Genomic DNA, 18,837 nt, shown 5'->3' with positions numbered 1-18,837 from the left:
CGCTGTGCTGCACCTGTAATGTGACGTGACGGCAGCACATCCGGTTTTCTCTCTAGCTGCGCCTCAACGCACCACAGATTTCATCTCCCACATCTCATCCGCAGCTGCACCAAAGCACATCCCCGGAGACTCTGTTCCCAATTCAATTACATGATCACATATAAGAGGTCAATTCAAACATTTTTTGGCAACAGCCACCGCAAAAAAACAACCTGTTTTCCTTTCTAGACAAAATAAACGGTGTGTCACAATTTGCTAAGACCATTCTGTGAATACATTTATGTGAACTAACAGCAGGATTCTTGTTTATGAAACTCATCTATTCGTATGCATCTTTTATTGAGGTTGCTGTACACAGAGATTCATGAATACACTGAAGTTTTTACACTCAGCTTTTAATTACTGTAAAACATCTAACAAACTGAAAAAAAAAGATCCATTGAGGCAGAGATCAGAGAAGACAGTGCTCATTTCTCCTGTGAAAGTAAAGCAATCTCACACTAAACAAACATCTCATCAAAACTCCATTTAATATCACGTCAAGGCAGTCATCCGAAAAGAAAATAGCTTGTCTTTCCTTTCAAACTGCATGTCCTGCTAAATACTGCGGTTTGGAGTTTTCTTTTGAGTAAAACCATCCCAGAGGTCACTGCAGCAACACTGCTATTCATTTGGAAGTCTCTGAATGTGGCAAGACCGTAAACAAACTGGAAAATTAGCGCTGCGTGTTTGCCAATGTATGATACTCTTCATTGGCACCAGAGTAGTTTCATATGCGAATATGGCAGAGGGGCGAGAAAAAAGGAGAATGGTTAACAGATATAACACTACATTTCTCAGCTCTGGCACGCCGCACAACACCGTTTAAGAGTGTGCAAAGAAGACCGATCGAAACTATTTTGTGAATAAAAACAAAAAAACAACGGCCAAAAGTGAGGTAAAGACAGAACGAATGTGATGCAGACAGTCAAGATGAACTCAGAAGTACATGTCCTGGAAGAGGTTCTGGCCCATCTCAATGTACGCCTCTTTCTCCGGAGCGCTCATCTGTTCCACCAGCTCGGGTCTCTGGCTCACTTCCCTGTAAGAGAAGGGTCTTCCCCCTACCATAACCACAGGGTCATCCCCAACCTCCTCGAACTCATCACCATCATCTTCGCCCTCCTCATCTTCTTGTTTTCCTGGCCGCAGTGCTGTAGCGTTGTGCATAGTGTGGGCTGGAGCCCGGGGCGGCGAGTCCTCATCCGATTCACTGGTATCGCTGTCAGAGTCGCTGGCGTTAGCCGCTGGAACGGTCGGTCTGTAGACGACAGCACCTCCTCCTGGACCAACTCCGCTCCTCTTCTCGTGAATGAGGAGAGCCAGCATCACCTCCTCATTCTCATCCTGTGCGGCTCCTCGTCCAGTCATTCCCTCCTGGGTTACTATAGAGTCCTCGCCAGCTGGTGTGTAAAAATTGGAAGAAGAAGAAAAAAAACAGGGCCAATTTAGATGCACATTTCTTAACCATAAATGTGCTATACTGTCTAAATTCAAGTCCTTTCTGATGCCATATGACAGCTTTATAGGAACAGGGCATAATTTAAGTTGTTTGTCAATGACAATCTTGCCGTCCATTCAAGTACTTAACTTTCACCCACACTTCTACACTTTCAAACCCATAAACTACGATACATGCAAGAATAAATTAACTGTACATTTGTTTTTTTCTCATCCTTCTTCAATGGTGTTGAATATGCAAATACATTTTTTTTTTAAATATCAGAGGTGAAAGCAAAGTTTTTCATTGAATAAGGACTGTAAATTTGTCTTTCTCATGCAAAACTATTTTATGGCTTTTGAAGTCTCTAAACCTGGAATATAGCACAATAATAACTCAACTCAAATAGACTACTTTTACTGTACTCTTTTGTCATTGTAAATAAAATAAAAAATAAAAAAGCATGGATCGCAATAGCAGCTTGGATATTCTGCTTAAAGGGGTCATATGATGCGATTTCAAGTTTTCCTTTCTCTTTGGAGTGTTACAAGCTGATTGTGCATAGATAAGATCCCTGAAGTTGCAAAGACTAAAGTCTCAAAACCAAAGAGATATTCTTTATCAAAGTTAAGACTCTGCCACGCCCCCCTAAAACGTCTCATTCTAACACGCCCCCACATATCTACGTCACTATGTGGAAATATTTGCATAATGCTGCCCAAATGTGCACGCAAAGAAAGAAGGCGTGGTTTCAGTAACCGCAGTTAGTGTTGAAGCAGCATGTCAGGGAGATGCTGTGTGTTTCTAGGCGAAAGCAAAAGCACTTTATTTGGCCTTCCGAAAGTAGATGCATTTAGGAATCTTTAAGATTACTTACAACAGAACAGCAATGCATTTTATGGACGACCGTTTAGTGAACCTAGGAGAGGAGGTAATTCTGACTTTGCTATGACAATCTGGCGCTTCTGAATCAGCTACTGTTTTGTTATTAGTTTAAGTATTTGCTATTGACTGTTCAAATGCGAAGTTTTGTGCATCGTGTGTGTGTGCGTGCGCATGCGTGTGTGTGTGAGTGTGAGAGCGAGAGAAGGAGGGAGAGAGAGAGAGAGAGAGGAGGGGGGGTCACATCACATCACGTTAATAAATAATTTTAATAGTTTTAGTTGAAAACAACACTGTCTCGTGCATATGACTGGCCACTTTGACTGAACAGGAGGTGCTGACCTCTGTTTTAGCGCTGGGATTTCTGACGGTTCGGGCTCCAGGAGATCATGTGACAAGTTGATGTCCTCTGTCTCTCGTAGCAATACATAGATGGGCTCGATCTGCTCGTTGAATCGAGCCACCAAAGTGCGGGCGTCTTTCTTTGGCACGGCCGATTCGTCCTCCTCTACTTCTGTTTGACAGAAGGTACAGCGGAACGTTCCTGTGTTGAGAAAAGAAGGTCTTTAAGCACAAAATATCAAGTGTTGAAACCGTTTATTCTGCTTATCAGCCCTCATTCTCAACCACTTCAACACACCAACCCCATCCATCATGTTTGGCACCTCCAAGTCATTCGGTTTGAAAGTTAGAGCCTAGAAAAACTTTGTCAAGGGGCTCCATATCTCTGGTTCCATGTTAGCCAGAGGCTCTAAATGCTGGGATTCCATGTCCCCTTTTCCCACAGACATGGTGTCAATTGTGGCGCTGGAGCCAGTGCCCAATCTGACACCCCATCCTTTGGCGTTTCCACCAGGCAATTTTAAGACTGAAAATTTGGCTCTGATGATCTCAGATCTGCTGTTCTTGAACCAGGAACCACAAGCATCAGTAGCTAGTAGTCAAACCAACAACAAATCAGTATGGCTAAACAAGACATTCTCATTATAACTGACTACCTGTGCACGCTGGAATTGGCCAATGCTGCACATTAAGTCTAAAATAAAATTATTAATTTACAAATACACCACTGTTCCAACGTTTTTGGGGTTGGTAAGATTTTTTGAAAGCTTTTGAAAGAAGACTCGTATGCACTTAAGTTACATTTATTTGATTAAAAAAAAAATTACGTATCACATGATATATTCATATATTATATGAAATATTACCATTTAACATAACTTTTTTTATCATGTGATTTATTCCTGTGATGGCAAAGCTGAATTTTCCTAACATGAAATCATCATATTACGTTGATTCAGTGCACAATAAAAAAAAATTACTATAAAATGTTGTGCTGCTTAATATTTTTATGGAAATCATGATTTATTTTTTCAGGATTCTTTAATGAACAGAACGTTCAAAAGACAACATTATACATGTATTTACTGTCACTTTTGACCAGTTAAAACATCCTTGCTGAATAGAAGAATTAATTTTTACTTATGGCCGTTATATCAAAAACTTTTTTGGTTTTATTATTACTAAAATAATAATTAAATAAATTAAATTAAATAGTACTGCTAGCAAAATGAAAAATGAATATATTTAGGGACTACAAAAAGAAACCGGGTGTGGTCCAATGGTATTTACTCAATAGCATCTAGAGGATGGTGCCAAAACCACTGCTGACCATCTAATATTATTGAAACAGGAAGAACAGTCACAGACACAAGGACAAACATACACAAACACAAGGACAAACATACACAAACACACACTCCCAGAATTCACTGGTGTTCCATTGCAAGCGAAGCTGGTCTGGTTTGCCATCTGCTGCTGAAGTTATTTACAGCCTTCTGCCAAGAAAACACACAGCAGGGCCCTCTGTATGAGTATGTGGTGTACACCAGCTACTAGCTGAATATAAAATACATGCCTTGACATATTTTACATATGTGTGTACTTAGCATTTAATGGTCAGTCACAGATGGTGCTGATATTGTAACCTTCCTTTAATAATAGTATTTTATATAGAATATCAATCTATTCATGTTCATGTTTTGCTCTCATGAACACACACCAGCAATGTTTTTTATGCTGAAATACTCCCATGTTGTTGTGCTGAGTGCATGGTGAAACAGCTTCCGAGTTTCTGGCCTTGAGGGGAATCGAATGAGTAAACGATTCACTGCAATTTCCATCTTAAAAGCGTTGCTGGAAAGTTCACAACAAAATCTGTGAAGGCGCTCCTGAAAAACAATCACCTCCAGCTAGGCCCTTTTACTACAGATGTCTTCTCTGCCAATACAGGAGGGAGGGAGGGAGGGAGGGAGAGAGAGAACATTTATACATTTTTTCTACATATACTTATAATATAGAGGGAGAGGGAGAGGGAGGCTTAATACAACTTTTATTAAAACCTTAACTTTTTTCCAGATTTCTTATCCGACCATATAATAATTAACAAAATCGCATTTGATAACCATTCAAACATATTCACATTTATACATTTTTTTCTATATATACTTCTAAATACACACATTTCTTTAAAACTTTAATACCATTTTCCAAAACTTCACACAAAACTCCTTCAACGGACCATATTTCAGAAAACATTTGAATATCATTAATCAATCTAAAATATGTGTATTCAATTCTGATTCTGGCACTCACCATGCTTCTAAAAATATCTACTACATTTATTGAACCTATACCCATTAACTTATTTTTTCGAGTCTTCCAAATTGCCATTTTAGCCATATCCAGCAAAAAGTTTAATAAGCATACTTTTCTTCTCTTATGAAATGTATATTTGGGACCACTAATAAAATATTGATTAGAAAAATCTTCACTTAAACCTTCAAAACAGTTCTTTAAAACAATAAAAAAAACTGTCTAACCTCATACAATATATAAATAAATGTTCAACTGTCTCTTCAATTCCACAAAAAGGACATTCCTTACCCACTGCTGGATTCAGGTGTGCCACGTGTCTGTTCGTAGCTATGATACCATGAACAAGTCTCCATTGTAGGTCTGCTGTACGTTTCTCAACAGGAGGTTTGTACAGAGACCTCCAGGATCCTCTAAAGTCTGGCCCAAACACATCTGTCCACCTCCCTACTCGTACTCGGTTTAAAACAGTCTGATGGGTAACTTTAACACAAGTAATATAGATGGCTTTCTTACTTGCTTCACGAAACTGTCCCATCTCCGGAGTTTTAAAAGATAGTATTGTGTCAGCATCTTCATAATTTTCATCTGCTGCTGCAGATATACTAATGGATGGAAACTGATAATTTTTCTCCCAATCCTGAGACGGTTGAATTTCCAGTGCCTCCCTGCAGGTTCCAGGTAGCGCACTTTGCACCTCTTCTATCACCTGCTGTAGAAGACGTAGAGATCGAATCCCCGTGTCACACTGTAGTGCTGCAGCCGTTTTCCACCCTTTAATGTCTCTCAGATTTCCTATTTTTGTTAGTCCAGCTCCCAACAAGCAATTTATCAAGCTTTCTGATGACAATGTCCTGGTGTGTATCAAAGAAACAGAGACACTTGACCCATTAACATCTCCTGGTATATGAAAACCTTTCAAATTATTTTTCAGCTTAATTAACAAAGGCTCAATAGCTAAGCTATAGAGTTGTCCAGAAAGTGGACAACCCTGCCTTATTCCCCTTTTAACAGGTACTGGGCAACTCAATCCCCTTCCCACCTTAAGCATTACTGAAGCCCCTCTATATAATAATTTTATCCATGAAATAAAAGTTTCTCCAAACCCAAAAGCTTTCAAAACATTTATAAGGTAGTTATGGCCCACACAATCAAATGCCTTCTCTTGATCAATTGATAATAAACCAGTATTAAAATTATTTCTCATAGAGAGGTCAATTACATCTCTTACTAAAAATAAATTATCCATTATTGTGCGTCCTGGAACACAGTATGTTTGCTCATTTGTCACAACAATACTTAAACTTTTTTAATCTATTTGCTAAACATTTAGACAGTATTTTATAATCTTGACACATTAAAGATACAGGGCGCCAATTTTTTAACAACCCTAAGTCACCAGTTTTAGGCAGAAGTGATAATACTGCCCTTTGACAGCTGCTGGGTAAAATACCTTTTGAGACATTCACCAATTACATTGTAAAAGTCTTCTCCTAAAACATTCCAAAATGATTTATAAAATTCAGCAGGCAAGCCATCTACACCCGGGGCACGTCCTGTGGACAGTTGCATCACAGCCTCTGAAAGTTCTTTATAAGTAACCATTTTATCCAATGTCATTCTGTCCTCAGGTTTGAAGTTAGGTAGTCCTTTCAATAACTGATCCATACTCGCAGGATCACAGTCTTTGGGCCCAAAAAGTTCAGCATAAAAAAACATTGCAATTTTTCTCATTTCAATGGGATCCGAAGTTAATGTGCCATTGCCCTTCCGAAGGTACAGCATATTTTTTTTCTTTACTACTTTACGTTCTAGATTAAAAAAAGAACTTTGTTGGAGCATCCATCTCCTTGATGGAAGATATCCTTGCTCGAATCAAGGCACCTTTTGCTCTTTCCTCTAGAAGAGTTTTCAGCTCTTATCTCTTTTTCTTTAAATCATTAGTTTCACCCAAAGCATTCGAATCAAGCAAATTTTCCATACCATTAATATCTTTCTCCAACCTTTCAATATTTCTCTTAACAATCACCGTACTATTATAAGAAAATTGCTGACAAAAAATCTTGATTTGAACTTTTCCTATCTCCCACCACTGAATTACATTTTCAAAATGTTCCTTTTCTAGTTTTCACAAAAAAACGTATCATGTAACAGTTTAACATTGAAATGCCAATAAGATTTTGGATGCGATACCCTTGTAGTATTAAAATCAATAGTCACTATATGGTGATCAGAAAAACCACAAGGAGATATACCAACATTCATAACTCTATTATTAGAAGTTAATGTGCCATTGCCCTTCCGAAGGTACAGCATATTTTTTTTCTTTACTACTTTACGTTCTAGATTAAAAAAGAACTTTGTTGGAGCATCCATCTCCTTGATGGAAGATATCCTTGCTCGAATCAAGGCACCTTTTGCTCTTTCCTCTAGAAGAGTTTTCAGCTCTAATCTCTTTTTCTTTAAATCATTAGTTTCACCCAAAGCATTCGAATCAAGCAAATTTTCCATACCATTAATATCTTTCTCCAACCTTTCAATATTTCTCTTAACAATCACCGTACTATTATAAGAAAATTGCTGACAAAAAATCTTGATTTGAACTTTTCCTATCTCCCACCACTGAATTACATTTTCAAAATGTTCCTTTTCTAGTTTCCATTTTTCCCAAAAACATTTAAAGTTTTCACAAAAAAACTTTCTTTTTTTGTGAAACGTTCTTCTCCATTTCTATCCAATACAAAATTAGTGGTACAATTCCAATCACCTCCCATTATTACACGCATTCCCTCATCAACATGTTTTCTAATTTCAGTGTTTAACTTCCTAAATAATTCAGTGCGCTGTAAACCTACATTCGGAGCATACACATTGATAAAAAGAAACTTTAACTCTTTAATTTCCACTATAGCCATTAAAATTCTACCTTTTTCTAATTCATAAGTGGACAAAATATTTAGCTCTAAATGTTTAGAAAAAAGAATTGCTACCCCTGCACTCAAGTTTGTTCCATGACTCAGAATGCATTCACCTTCCCACCACCTGTTCAATTCAACTTCATTCTGACTGTCTGAATGTGTTTCCTGTAAAAACATTACATTAATATCTTTGAGATGAACATATTCTGTAATTACTGCTCTCTTATTCCTATCTCTCCCTCCATTAATATTCAAGGATCCTACTCTCAAAATAGCCATAAGAAGATATAAGGAGAGAAAAGAAAGAGACAGAAAAAGAAGAAAACATTGCAAAGACGCCCTTGATATGTATCTCATTTTACAAGATCAGTTTGATTTACGTTTAACTGGGGTTTTCCCCTTTCTGAGTTTAGTGAGAATCTTCTTTAATCGAAACCTCTTTCGTTTACTCAGTTTCTCTTCTCCTACCCTCCTTTGCCAATATAGAACCGAAGATTCAAATCTCTTTATATCTGGAAAAAAATTCCTCACCTCCGCAACCTTTCCGAAAGTCTCATCCAAAAAAGAATTTATCTCATCCAAAGAGTAAACCTGATCACAACCTACCTGGGATATATCTGACAAATCAGAAAAATCAGATAAAACACCATCCTCATCATCAACCTCGTTCATCTCGTCCTCACCTAATTTCCGTACCTTTTCTGTAAGCTTACCTGAATTCACTTTCATGACATCACCTTGATCTTCAACATCTCCAGAATCCATTAGTTCACCTTCCCTTCTTATCTGATGTTCCTTCCTTTCCACCTCATTTATATCAGACATCTGTGCTTCATCTCTTTCAACCCTTTGCTCATTCTCATCAGACAACTCCTTATTCTTCCTTACACTCTCAATAATAATGTCCTCATCATTCCTTACTTCCTCAGTAAGAATCTCTTTATCATTTCCCACATCATCAGTATTGATTATCGTTTGATTTCTATGTGAATTCAATTGCACTTCAGTTTCAATTCCACTCGGGCCTGCTACAACACTAGCAGGACAAGATAACCTTACATGCCCAACCGCACTGCACTCATAACAACGCATCTCACCTGTGCTCGCATACAACATAAACGACCTGCCTTCATACATGCATCGAAACGACACGTTTAGCTTTTGCGAATTTAAAAACACAAACACTTGTCGCCTAAACGACAGCACATGTTTCAAATTCGCATTTTTGCAGCCAAGTGGAACCATTCTGATTCCACTGGCGAGTTTCCCGAAGCGCGTTAGCTCGCGCTCAATTTCAGCATCAGGAATGAACGGCGGAACATTTGAAATGGTCACTTTACTTGTTGGAGTCATTAATGGTTGAACATGAACAAAAGCGCCACTTACCGAAATCCCGCTTTCAATCATACGGTAGACTAGTAGTTCATCCTTGAGAAAAACCACTACCGCTTTATTCATTCGGGACGCAGAGACAATATTTTCATGTCCCACTTTCTCAGCCACCTCTAACAGCACGTCTTCCACAGATTCTCCATTATTCGTGACACACCTGATACCATGACGGAGCGACAGAGATGACGCCTGCACACTCAAGTGCGACGCCATCTCCGTCCTGCAACGACAATATTAACCTATTATACACGAACAAAAATTAGAAATTTGTCAAATCAAACAAAAATCAAACTAATCCTGCGAAAATAAACATAGAAACCCTTCCAAAAAAACTCCCAAGAGAGTAGTTAGGGGAAAAAACAGAAAAATTTCAATTTTCCCTCTCACCGTGATCACCCTCCCACACCACCGCGTCCCAGCATGCACCGAGAGAGAGAGAGAGAGAGACTTTAAAAAGAAAAGAAATAATGTGAAGGGAAGATAAAAAAAAGTTCTCCGTCACATTTGACACAGCTCCAGAGGAAATATTGACAAGCCCGGAGCGCAGAGAACAATTTTACTGCAGCCCTCTTGGTCAGACAGTCTGTCTGCCTGTCCTCTCTCTCACACGCACACACGCACACGCACACGCACACACACAAAAGAAAAAGAAAGAAAGAAAAACCAAAAGCGATAAGGAATGCAGAGATAACAGGCTGCATTTTAAACGTCTAAATAAAGATGAGGAGATATCAAAAAGACGCATTTTCAAACGCATGCAAACATCATGTATTGCAGGAGTAAGGGCAAAGCAGGTGCATTCTGTTCAAGTAGAATGTGTTTTTGCATTCCACTGCACTCTTTTCATTGTTTTTCTATGTAAACATGCACTAAACTGATGTATTTGACCGTTGTGCTTCCATTTTTAGTCCTTAATTTGTTTTGTTACACTACACTTTCATTACATTACACTACTCGTTACACTGTCTCGCATTTAAACACAAAAACATGTTTTTTTCCAATGTTTTTCTACATACACACATGCTGGATAGACATCGTTGACCATTGCGTCTTTTGCAGCATCTTGCGTGTGAAACGGCATTATAAAAATGTGACATTAAAGTTTAAAAGTTACCTTGCATTTTTTTCTCCACTCCACTGCCCTACATCTCACATTTTTAAAAGCAAAAATAGATTTTTGCATTCAATTGCACTGCTTTTTAATAGTTTTCTATGTAGGTCTTTGCTTGGTGTACCAAGTCTTGCTGCTTTTATAACGTTTTGTGTATGAGTGCTGCATTTTTAGGATGACATGTCAATGCATCTTGTGTACATCGGCTCTTTTTTTAAACACAAGAATGCATTCTGTATCAACTTTAACAGAGTCTAAAAAGGGCATTGCTCATTTGCGTTATAGAAGTAGCAAGATGCACCTCAGTGATCAAATATTTACATCATTAAAAAAAAAATCTAATCTCACTCTAAAGTGACGGACAAGAAAGGAAGTTCACTAGCACAGAAAGGCCTTACACTAAATTGAGGGAGACAAAAGCAGGCACTGACCCACAGGGATGTTATAGTAAGAAATAAAAGTTTTTCAGTTTTTCTTTTTACACACCAAAAAAGAATTCTGTAGAGATATCAATTCCAAAGCCCTGGCCAATTAGCAATATGGCACATGCACACACTCTGGTTGTCATCTTTGTTTTTAGTCAAAGTGTGCATTGGATCTGTGCGTACAAATTGTCGCAATGATCTAAAGGAACATGGCGTGGTGCTGTTAGCGTGTAGGCATACATTAAGGCTTCTGTCGGAGAAAAGTGGGCTGGTGCCTTTGTGTTTACAGTTTTTGTATTATCTATGAGATATGAATAGGTCTGGTTTAAATTACATAGCACTCACTCCAGTGATTCAGAGCTCTTTTGAAAACAGGATGGTGCTTTGTTCCGTCGTCTACGCCAAAGAACAAAAGGACTTTTGAGATCAGCCTTTAAAAGATGAATCCAGCATCATTTCAGCATTTGAGAGAGGAGAACGTTTTTTTCATGAGGGGGTCTGAGCAACTGTGACAAATGTACCACTGATTGCAACTGCAGCAGAGCTAATGCAATGATAATAATTACAATACAAATACAGTTAACTGTTCTGCATTGAAGGACTGTATATAGATGAATTCAAATAACTGTTCTGGATTCAATACAAGTTAAGCTATAGACAGCACTTAAATCCCTATTCAGAAAGGATTAGCTTTCAGGACAGAACGTCTGAAATCTTCAGCAATTCGCAATGGATTAGCAATGTCTGTAGTAAATGGCCAAATGGGTGAATCGACTACATTTATGCGAAGCGTCTGGAAATGACTGACCAATCACAAAAGTTTAGTATGAACTGTGCACTGCAGTCTATATTACACTACAGTTCAAAAGTTTGGAGTTTAATCTTCTTGAGTTAGATTTTTTGAAAGAAGTCTCTTATGCTCACAGAAGCTGCATTTATTATAAATACAGTAAAAACTGTAATATTGTTATATAATTACAATTTAATATAACTGTTTTCTATATTAATACATTTTAAAGTGTATAATTTATTCCTGTGAAGGCAAAGCTGAATTTTCAGCATCATTACTCAAGTCTTCAGTGTCACATTATCATTCAGAAATCATTTTAATATGCCGATTTGTTGCTCAAGAAACATTTCTTACATTTCTAGATGCTCCAAATGTTGAAAGCAGTTGTGCTGCTTAATATTTTTGTGGAATTCATTATACATTTACACAAAACTAGAATAAAACTACTGACATATATATATATATATATATATAAATAAAAAAACAGACAATTGGTTCATGTCACAAACTTACTTGTTTGTTAGTAAAAAAAAAAAAAAGGGGCATTCTAAAATTAGTTTTTTAAAACAATAATACCGGTAATAAAATAAATAAATAAACAGATTCACACAATGCTTAATTCATTTTCCTCACTGAAATAAAACACAATCTTTCTTCATCTTTTACATGGGTAACCAATATCAGATGCTACAAGGAACAATTTAAAATTAATTTTAGATGATTTTTTTAGTTCAATAACTCCATAAACAAACAAACAAAATGATCTGTATTAGGTTCAGTGTTGTATAACATGCATCATTTAAATAAAGTGCTCACTGACTAAAGATCTCTCTTAAAATGTTGTGAAGAATCTTTTAATTTTCTGGTCTCTTTTCATTGACCAACATCCACTTCCGACATGTGCAGGACTAAAGAAACAACTATTTTTAAATGTATAAAAATGAGTTGATCCACTGGCTTTTGCTGATTATTGATAGCATGCAAAAGATGCCAAATGTAATGCGAATCAACCATTGAAAAACCCATATTTTTTGATCTACATATTGGTTAGTTACAGACTTTGCTATATGCATGTGCGACTCAGAAGGAAGGAAGACTAGAAGTAGATAACTGACATGAGGCAGCGTGAAGACATTCCAAGATAAGATCAGCAAGTGACTTATTACTGTGCAAGCCTGACCTGTCAGATCTCCTTATCTCCCCTAACACCTCACCAATCAAAGAGATTTTCATAAATCAATTTTGATTTGCTCAACAAGGGGGGACATGGATGCGCTTGACCAATCAGATCAATACACTCTCCTGTTCTAAGACACAACTAAGCAACCTAAGCACAAAAGGCAGCACAGGGTGACAACAGCCAATAGCAAAACATCCACATTTGAGTCCACTCGGAGGACACAGAACACTGTGCATCATGAAACTCATGTCTATAAAATCCTTTCAGGGATACTAGTCCAGGAGGGAACATGGGAAATAAGTTTGCCTGTAATGGCAGGGTCTACTACACAGGGTTAGGTGCTTTATTGTTGGCCGTTCCATTCTTCAGCTCTATCCTCGCCAATCCTCCTGATGTGTATCCTAGCAACAGCTTTACCTCCCTGTCTTCCAGTTTGCTTTCAGCAGAGGTGAGGTTGAACACATGCCACGCGGTCTTTACCTGCCTTTATTTTCCTCTAACACTCATCACTCACCTCTGACACCGCTTTCAGTCCTCCAACACTCTCGCTCTTATTCCTGTTCCTCTCATGCGTCCATCACTCTCTTAAACATATGCTTTCTGTACAGAGGAGTTCCTCCTCCTATATTTATAAAACAGCATGCAAAAAGTAACCAACTACTTCTGGCAAGATTCTGAAGTGTGCATCTAAAGATAATGGATGCTTTATTATCCCATGAGGCCACGGGAGAGGATATGACAACACAATGAATGTAGTATACTTTCCAATTATACACTAGATGATACTTTTTTAATGGTTGCAAGGTAAGTATTCAAAATAAGTACCTAATCTGAGATATCAGACGCAGCCACTGTCACTGTGTTCCGACTCACTTCCCTTGGGCAGCACTGCCAACAGATTTAAAATACAAAATATATTTTTACAGTACACGTTAAACTGGTGATGACAAGCTAAAATAGTAAATCTAATCGTCACATTCACTTGATAACTGCAGATACCAGAAAAAGACTATCCGCAAAACACTGTATAAATAGAGCAACTCAACACACATGTTGCTAATGCATAACTAGAAGTGTCTCTATCTACAAAAGCAGTCCATTTTAAAAAACAATTTACAGTTTTAAAACTCATTTCACACATTTAATTACTGAAGAATTGCTTTAATAAAAATATGAGTTGTGCATTTCTGCTAAAGCCCTCTGGTTTTCTTGTCTGCCAGGCTTACATTGTAAGTCCATTACTGCAAACACTTCCTGTTCGCTTACAATGAGGTTTGAAAATAACCCAGATTATTCCTTTAATTGATGAAACCACATTAATGTCTTTTCATCGGCCCTACATATTCAGTCAGTTCCCTACAAACACTGTTCAAATCTCTTTTCATAGCTTTTAAAGGTCTTATGCATGTACTTCAAGATGTATTTGAAGATAATTAAGGCAAGTCCCAATGCGTCAGTGTTATTCAGTGACCCTACAGACAAGACTTCAGTATTCAGACTCTCCTTTCATATATTTTCCTTCTGAACACAAACACAGGTTAGATCAATTATACATGATTCAAGACTGCTGGAATGGACTCAAACACATACACACACATACACTACGCAGACTTTGGTTTTGCTGGGTTCAGTCCATAATAAAAGCTTAAACAGGGACGGCCAGTAGTGTGCAAAGCTCTGAAACCGTTATAACGCAAGTCACGTCAAGAGCAGCACTTGTGTGTGTGTGTGCGCGTGTACTTCACTAAGTACATAAATCAGCAGCTGTTAGTCAGAAGTGTAAAACAGTAGGCACAGAAGCAAAGATGATGATGATGTCAATCTGGTGTGCTAATCCTTACAGCCACCTCTACGAGATCACAGCCTGTTTATTTTTAAACCTATTAAAATAAAGTTTCATTTCCATTCCTGTCTGTGATTACTGTCTGGAAAGTGACGCAATTCAGCATCAGTCTCCAAGTGAGGTTCAATGAAGTGTTGAAAACATTACAGCTTTTGCCCTCTGCTGCCATCATGTGTCTGAATACAGCTCTGCCAAAGTGTGGATCAAGAGACATAAATGAATCACTTACATAGATTACAACACACTTACCAAAAGTTGGCAAAAAGATTAAACACATAAAGAGATCAAGCACAGACTTCACGTCCTAATGTACATGGCTTAGGATCTTCTACATGATGACACAATCCCTTAAATGTGAGACCAGCTTGGTATTAAGAACTTCATGGTTTCTCCTGAAACTTACAGAACCACACAGAGATTACAATAACCAATATAAGCTCATATCTTCATTGTATACATGAAAAATCCTGCCAGTATAAGCAAGATACTTAGATTTAGAGAGCATTTTCTAATTGATTTCAACATCATGATAACACAGTAACTCTGACCCATTGCTCACATTCCCATTACTTATAACACTTAAAAAGAATTTGTTTGTTCCATGAAATTCTAAGGGAAAAGAGAAGTCAAAGCAGATGCATTTTAATTTAGTAAACTTGGTTTGCTTTAACTGATTTCAATGCCATTTCACCAGCCTAGTACGGACAAACAATATGACAAATCTTGCATGGGGACAGTCAGATTGTTATGCTTTTGAAAGAAGTCTTATGCGCAGCAAGGCTGCATTTATTTGATTTAAAAAAAAATGATAATACTGTGAATTTAATATTTTTCTATTTTAATATATTATAAAATGTAATATATTTCTGTGATGGCAAAGCTGAACTTCCAGCAGCCATTACTTTAATCGTCAGTGTCACATGATCCTTCAGAAATCATTCTAATATGCTGATTTGGGGCTGAAAATGGTTGAAAAAGGTTGTTCTGCTTTTGCAAAATTTTTCATGATTCTTAGATAAATAGAAAGTTTAACAGCATTTGTTTTAAACTGATTTTTTTGTGACATTATAAATGTCTTTACTGTCATTTGTGATGAATTTAATTCATCCTTGTGGGATAAAAGTATTAATTTCTTAAAAAGAAAAAACGTCTGACAAACGTTAAATAGTAGTATATGTGCAAATAACACCACAGTTCTGCCCACCAATACTCACATGGTATAGAAGAAACTCTAACAGCAGATTCATTGCTACTGCTGCATTTACTTAACGTTATAACGCCTAACCCTAGTGCCAAATGATGTCTTTTAATAAGACATTTCCAGAGAACGTATCTTGATCATGTTTTCATAACATTCAGACAAACAGTTTAAAACAATCATCTCCCAAATTTCATACTCACCAGTCATGGGGTCAAACAGCTGGTTAGCCTCAAGGTCAGTGAATGTGCTCATGCAGCAGGGGCAGCGGAAGGAGGCTCTGTTAGTCGAGTCCCGTTCATCCGTCTCAATGCGTCTGCGCATGTGGTCCAGCTTGTACTTCACCACATTAACCAGCAGCCGGTAGTTAATGAAATAGTAATTGTGTCGTGTCGTCTTGCCGTCGGGCGCTGTCTCCACACGCATACGGCATTTGACAAACTTGTCAGCCTTGAGTGTGTTCAAAACTGAACGTAGCTGCTTGCGGTCGAACTTGAGCAGTTCCAGCATGTCCTCTTCACGTACACAGGGGTTCCGGATCAGCACATCCAGAGCGAGAGCATGCTCGATGCCATAGAAACCTCGCACAACCTGTTTGGCCAGCCGTTTCAGAGAGGCAGGGACCTCTGTGAGCAGCTCTGGTTCAGTCATGATGAAGGGGAGGGAAAGAGTAGAACTAAATGAAGGAAAGATGGAGAAACAGAGCAAAAGCATGAGGTGGAAGTATTTTCAAGACCAAGAACGATAAGTTTAAGGAAAAGCAGGAGTGGGTTGTAACAAGAAGGATCAGCTCGCCTGGTATTCGAGAAGGTAATCAGGTGGATGACTTTGGGATTGTAGGACGGAGGTCTGTGAAGCATGAAAGAACAGAAAAAGAGATCAGTTACACATATGATCCTATAACTGTCTATATGTGCATCCAAATGTCATTGTCAACAGTTCTATTTTTTTTTAGACAAAAACACTTTACGTATTTTAACTTGCCCTGCTACAAATATGATAAATAATTATTTTTAGCTAAATATATTTGTGTCAGAAAAAAAATACTATTAATATTTTACACAAAATTAAATTTGAGAAAAAAACAAACAAACAGCTAGAATTTTTTTTGTGCAATATATTACGGATTTATTAATTATATGCATTTTATTATTCAATAACTCCTTGTACATGACATTCCCAAGACTATCACAAGTCATTCTCACAATTTCATTCTATGATCAGTCTGTGTCAGGGGTGTCAAACTCAATTCCCGGAGGGGCGGAGCCCTGCAGAGATTAATTCAACCCTAATTAAACACACCTGATCCAATGAATCAAGTCCTTCAGGCTTATTTGAAAGCTACAAGGTATGTGTGCTGATACAAAGCTCTGCAGGGCTCGAGTTTGATAACCCTGATCTATGTTAACCAGCTAGACAATTTTACCTTAAAGACATTCAAATCAACACCATAACCTTCAATTACAAATTGTTCAACAACAATAACGTTCAATTTATTACAGAAAGGCTGTCTGGAAGGTTTGTTGCTGGTCCAACATGACATACTGGACCAAGATGATCATCTGACCAACCATAAGGAAAGATAAGAACCATAAATGACCAGCTAGAAACCATTAAAAATGATCAGAAGCTGGTTTTAGCTGGGTTTTAATGTCACCAGCATGTTAACAGACAGCTTAACAAATATGAGGGGGGTCATTTTAGGAGTCATATGCTTACCCAGTTTCAATCACTTTAAATTAAGAAAGAAGAGAAACTTCTAAGTAGTATTTATGAATACTATTAAGTAACATTTATTTGTCATTGACTCCAGCTACAAATGCATAATTTATGAATTGCATGAACCCAAACAATGTGACAGTAACGTTACTGCTCATCACCCAATGAAGCTTCATTTATCCTATTGGGGAGTTTAATATTAGACTCTCGAAATTGAGTATATTAGATAGTTAGATTAATACCATCATAAAAATCAACAACATAAAAGCATGAACAATAGGAGAAGAAAAAACCGGCTCAAACCTTTAATTCGTATTTATGAATACTATTAAGTAACATTTATTTGTCATTGACTCCAGCTACAAATGCATAATTTATGAATTACATGAACCCAAACAATGTGACAGTAACGTTACTGCTCATCACCCAATGAAGCTTCATTTATCCCATTGGGGAGTTTAATATTAGACTCTCGAAATTGAGTATATTAGATAGTTAGATTAATACCATCATAAAAATCAACAACATAAAAGCATGAACAATAGGAGAAGAAAAACCCGGCTCAAACCTTTAATTCTCCTCCTGTTTAGATCTGAACAAGTTTCCTAGTTCAGCTTCACGCTTTAGCGTTTAGCGGAAATGACGCATGAGATGTTGCTGAAAAGTCCAGAGACTTCTCGTTGGTAAATAAGTTTTTTATTAATAATACAATTAGAGAGGTATCCTATAAACTTTTACACAAAATTTACCCTGTCAAGGAGTTGCTTGAACGTTTTAATTTGAATATTGAAAGCTTATGTGAATTTTGTAGCAATGCCAAAGAATCTGTGACTCATCTTTTTTTTTTTTTATTGTATATATTCAAAAATGCTTTGGTTGGATGTTTCTAATTTCATTTCTAGGTTGTTTGGAACATATATACAAATTAATCTGTATGATGTCGTTTTATTTTTTGTACAGGACAATGTTGATTCCAAAAGTACGATATGCTTTCTTACACAACTTTTTATTTTATTTGGAAAATATCACATTCATGTGAAAAAAATAGACTAAAGCTAAGCCAAATTTTGAACATTTTATAAAAGAGATTAAACAATATGGTACCACATTAGACAAAATTAAGAACAACAAAGCTAGAAAGACCTATGAACCTTTTTGTTACTTTAAATTGTTGTAATTTTACCCCTGGCTTGAATTGTTTCACTTTACATATTATGATTGTTTATTTGTTTTTGTACTTGCTG

At 37.2% G+C, this 18,837-nt stretch overlaps 1 protein-coding gene across 1 annotated transcript; it reads right to left on the bottom strand.

Annotated features, from left to right (window-relative positions):
* Nucleotides 1-320: 320 nt before the first annotated feature.
* LOC107598177 (general transcription factor IIE subunit 1-like) lies at nt 321-17,102 on the bottom strand. The gene is made up of 5 exons (XM_016289455.1): nt 17,080-17,102; nt 16,670-16,723; nt 16,078-16,550; nt 2,705-2,906; nt 321-1,543 (listed from the first exon to the last, which is right to left on the bottom strand). The coding sequence occupies exons 1-5, from the start codon at nt 17,085-17,087 to the stop codon at nt 979-981; spliced, it is 1,302 nt and encodes a 433-aa protein (XP_016144941.1). The 5' UTR covers nt 17,088-17,102; the 3' UTR covers nt 321-978.
* Nucleotides 17,103-18,837: the final 1,735 nt, after the last annotated feature.

This window comes from Sinocyclocheilus grahami, unplaced genomic scaffold (assembly GCF_001515645.1).
Source record: "Sinocyclocheilus grahami isolate Dianchi unplaced genomic scaffold, SAMN03320097.WGS_v1.1 scaffold246.1, whole genome shotgun sequence".
Lineage (NCBI taxonomy): Eukaryota > Metazoa > Chordata > Actinopteri > Cypriniformes > Cyprinidae > Sinocyclocheilus > Sinocyclocheilus grahami.
The sequence above is the reverse complement of the archived record's forward strand: the minus strand, read 5'-3'. Positions and strand labels throughout refer to the sequence as shown.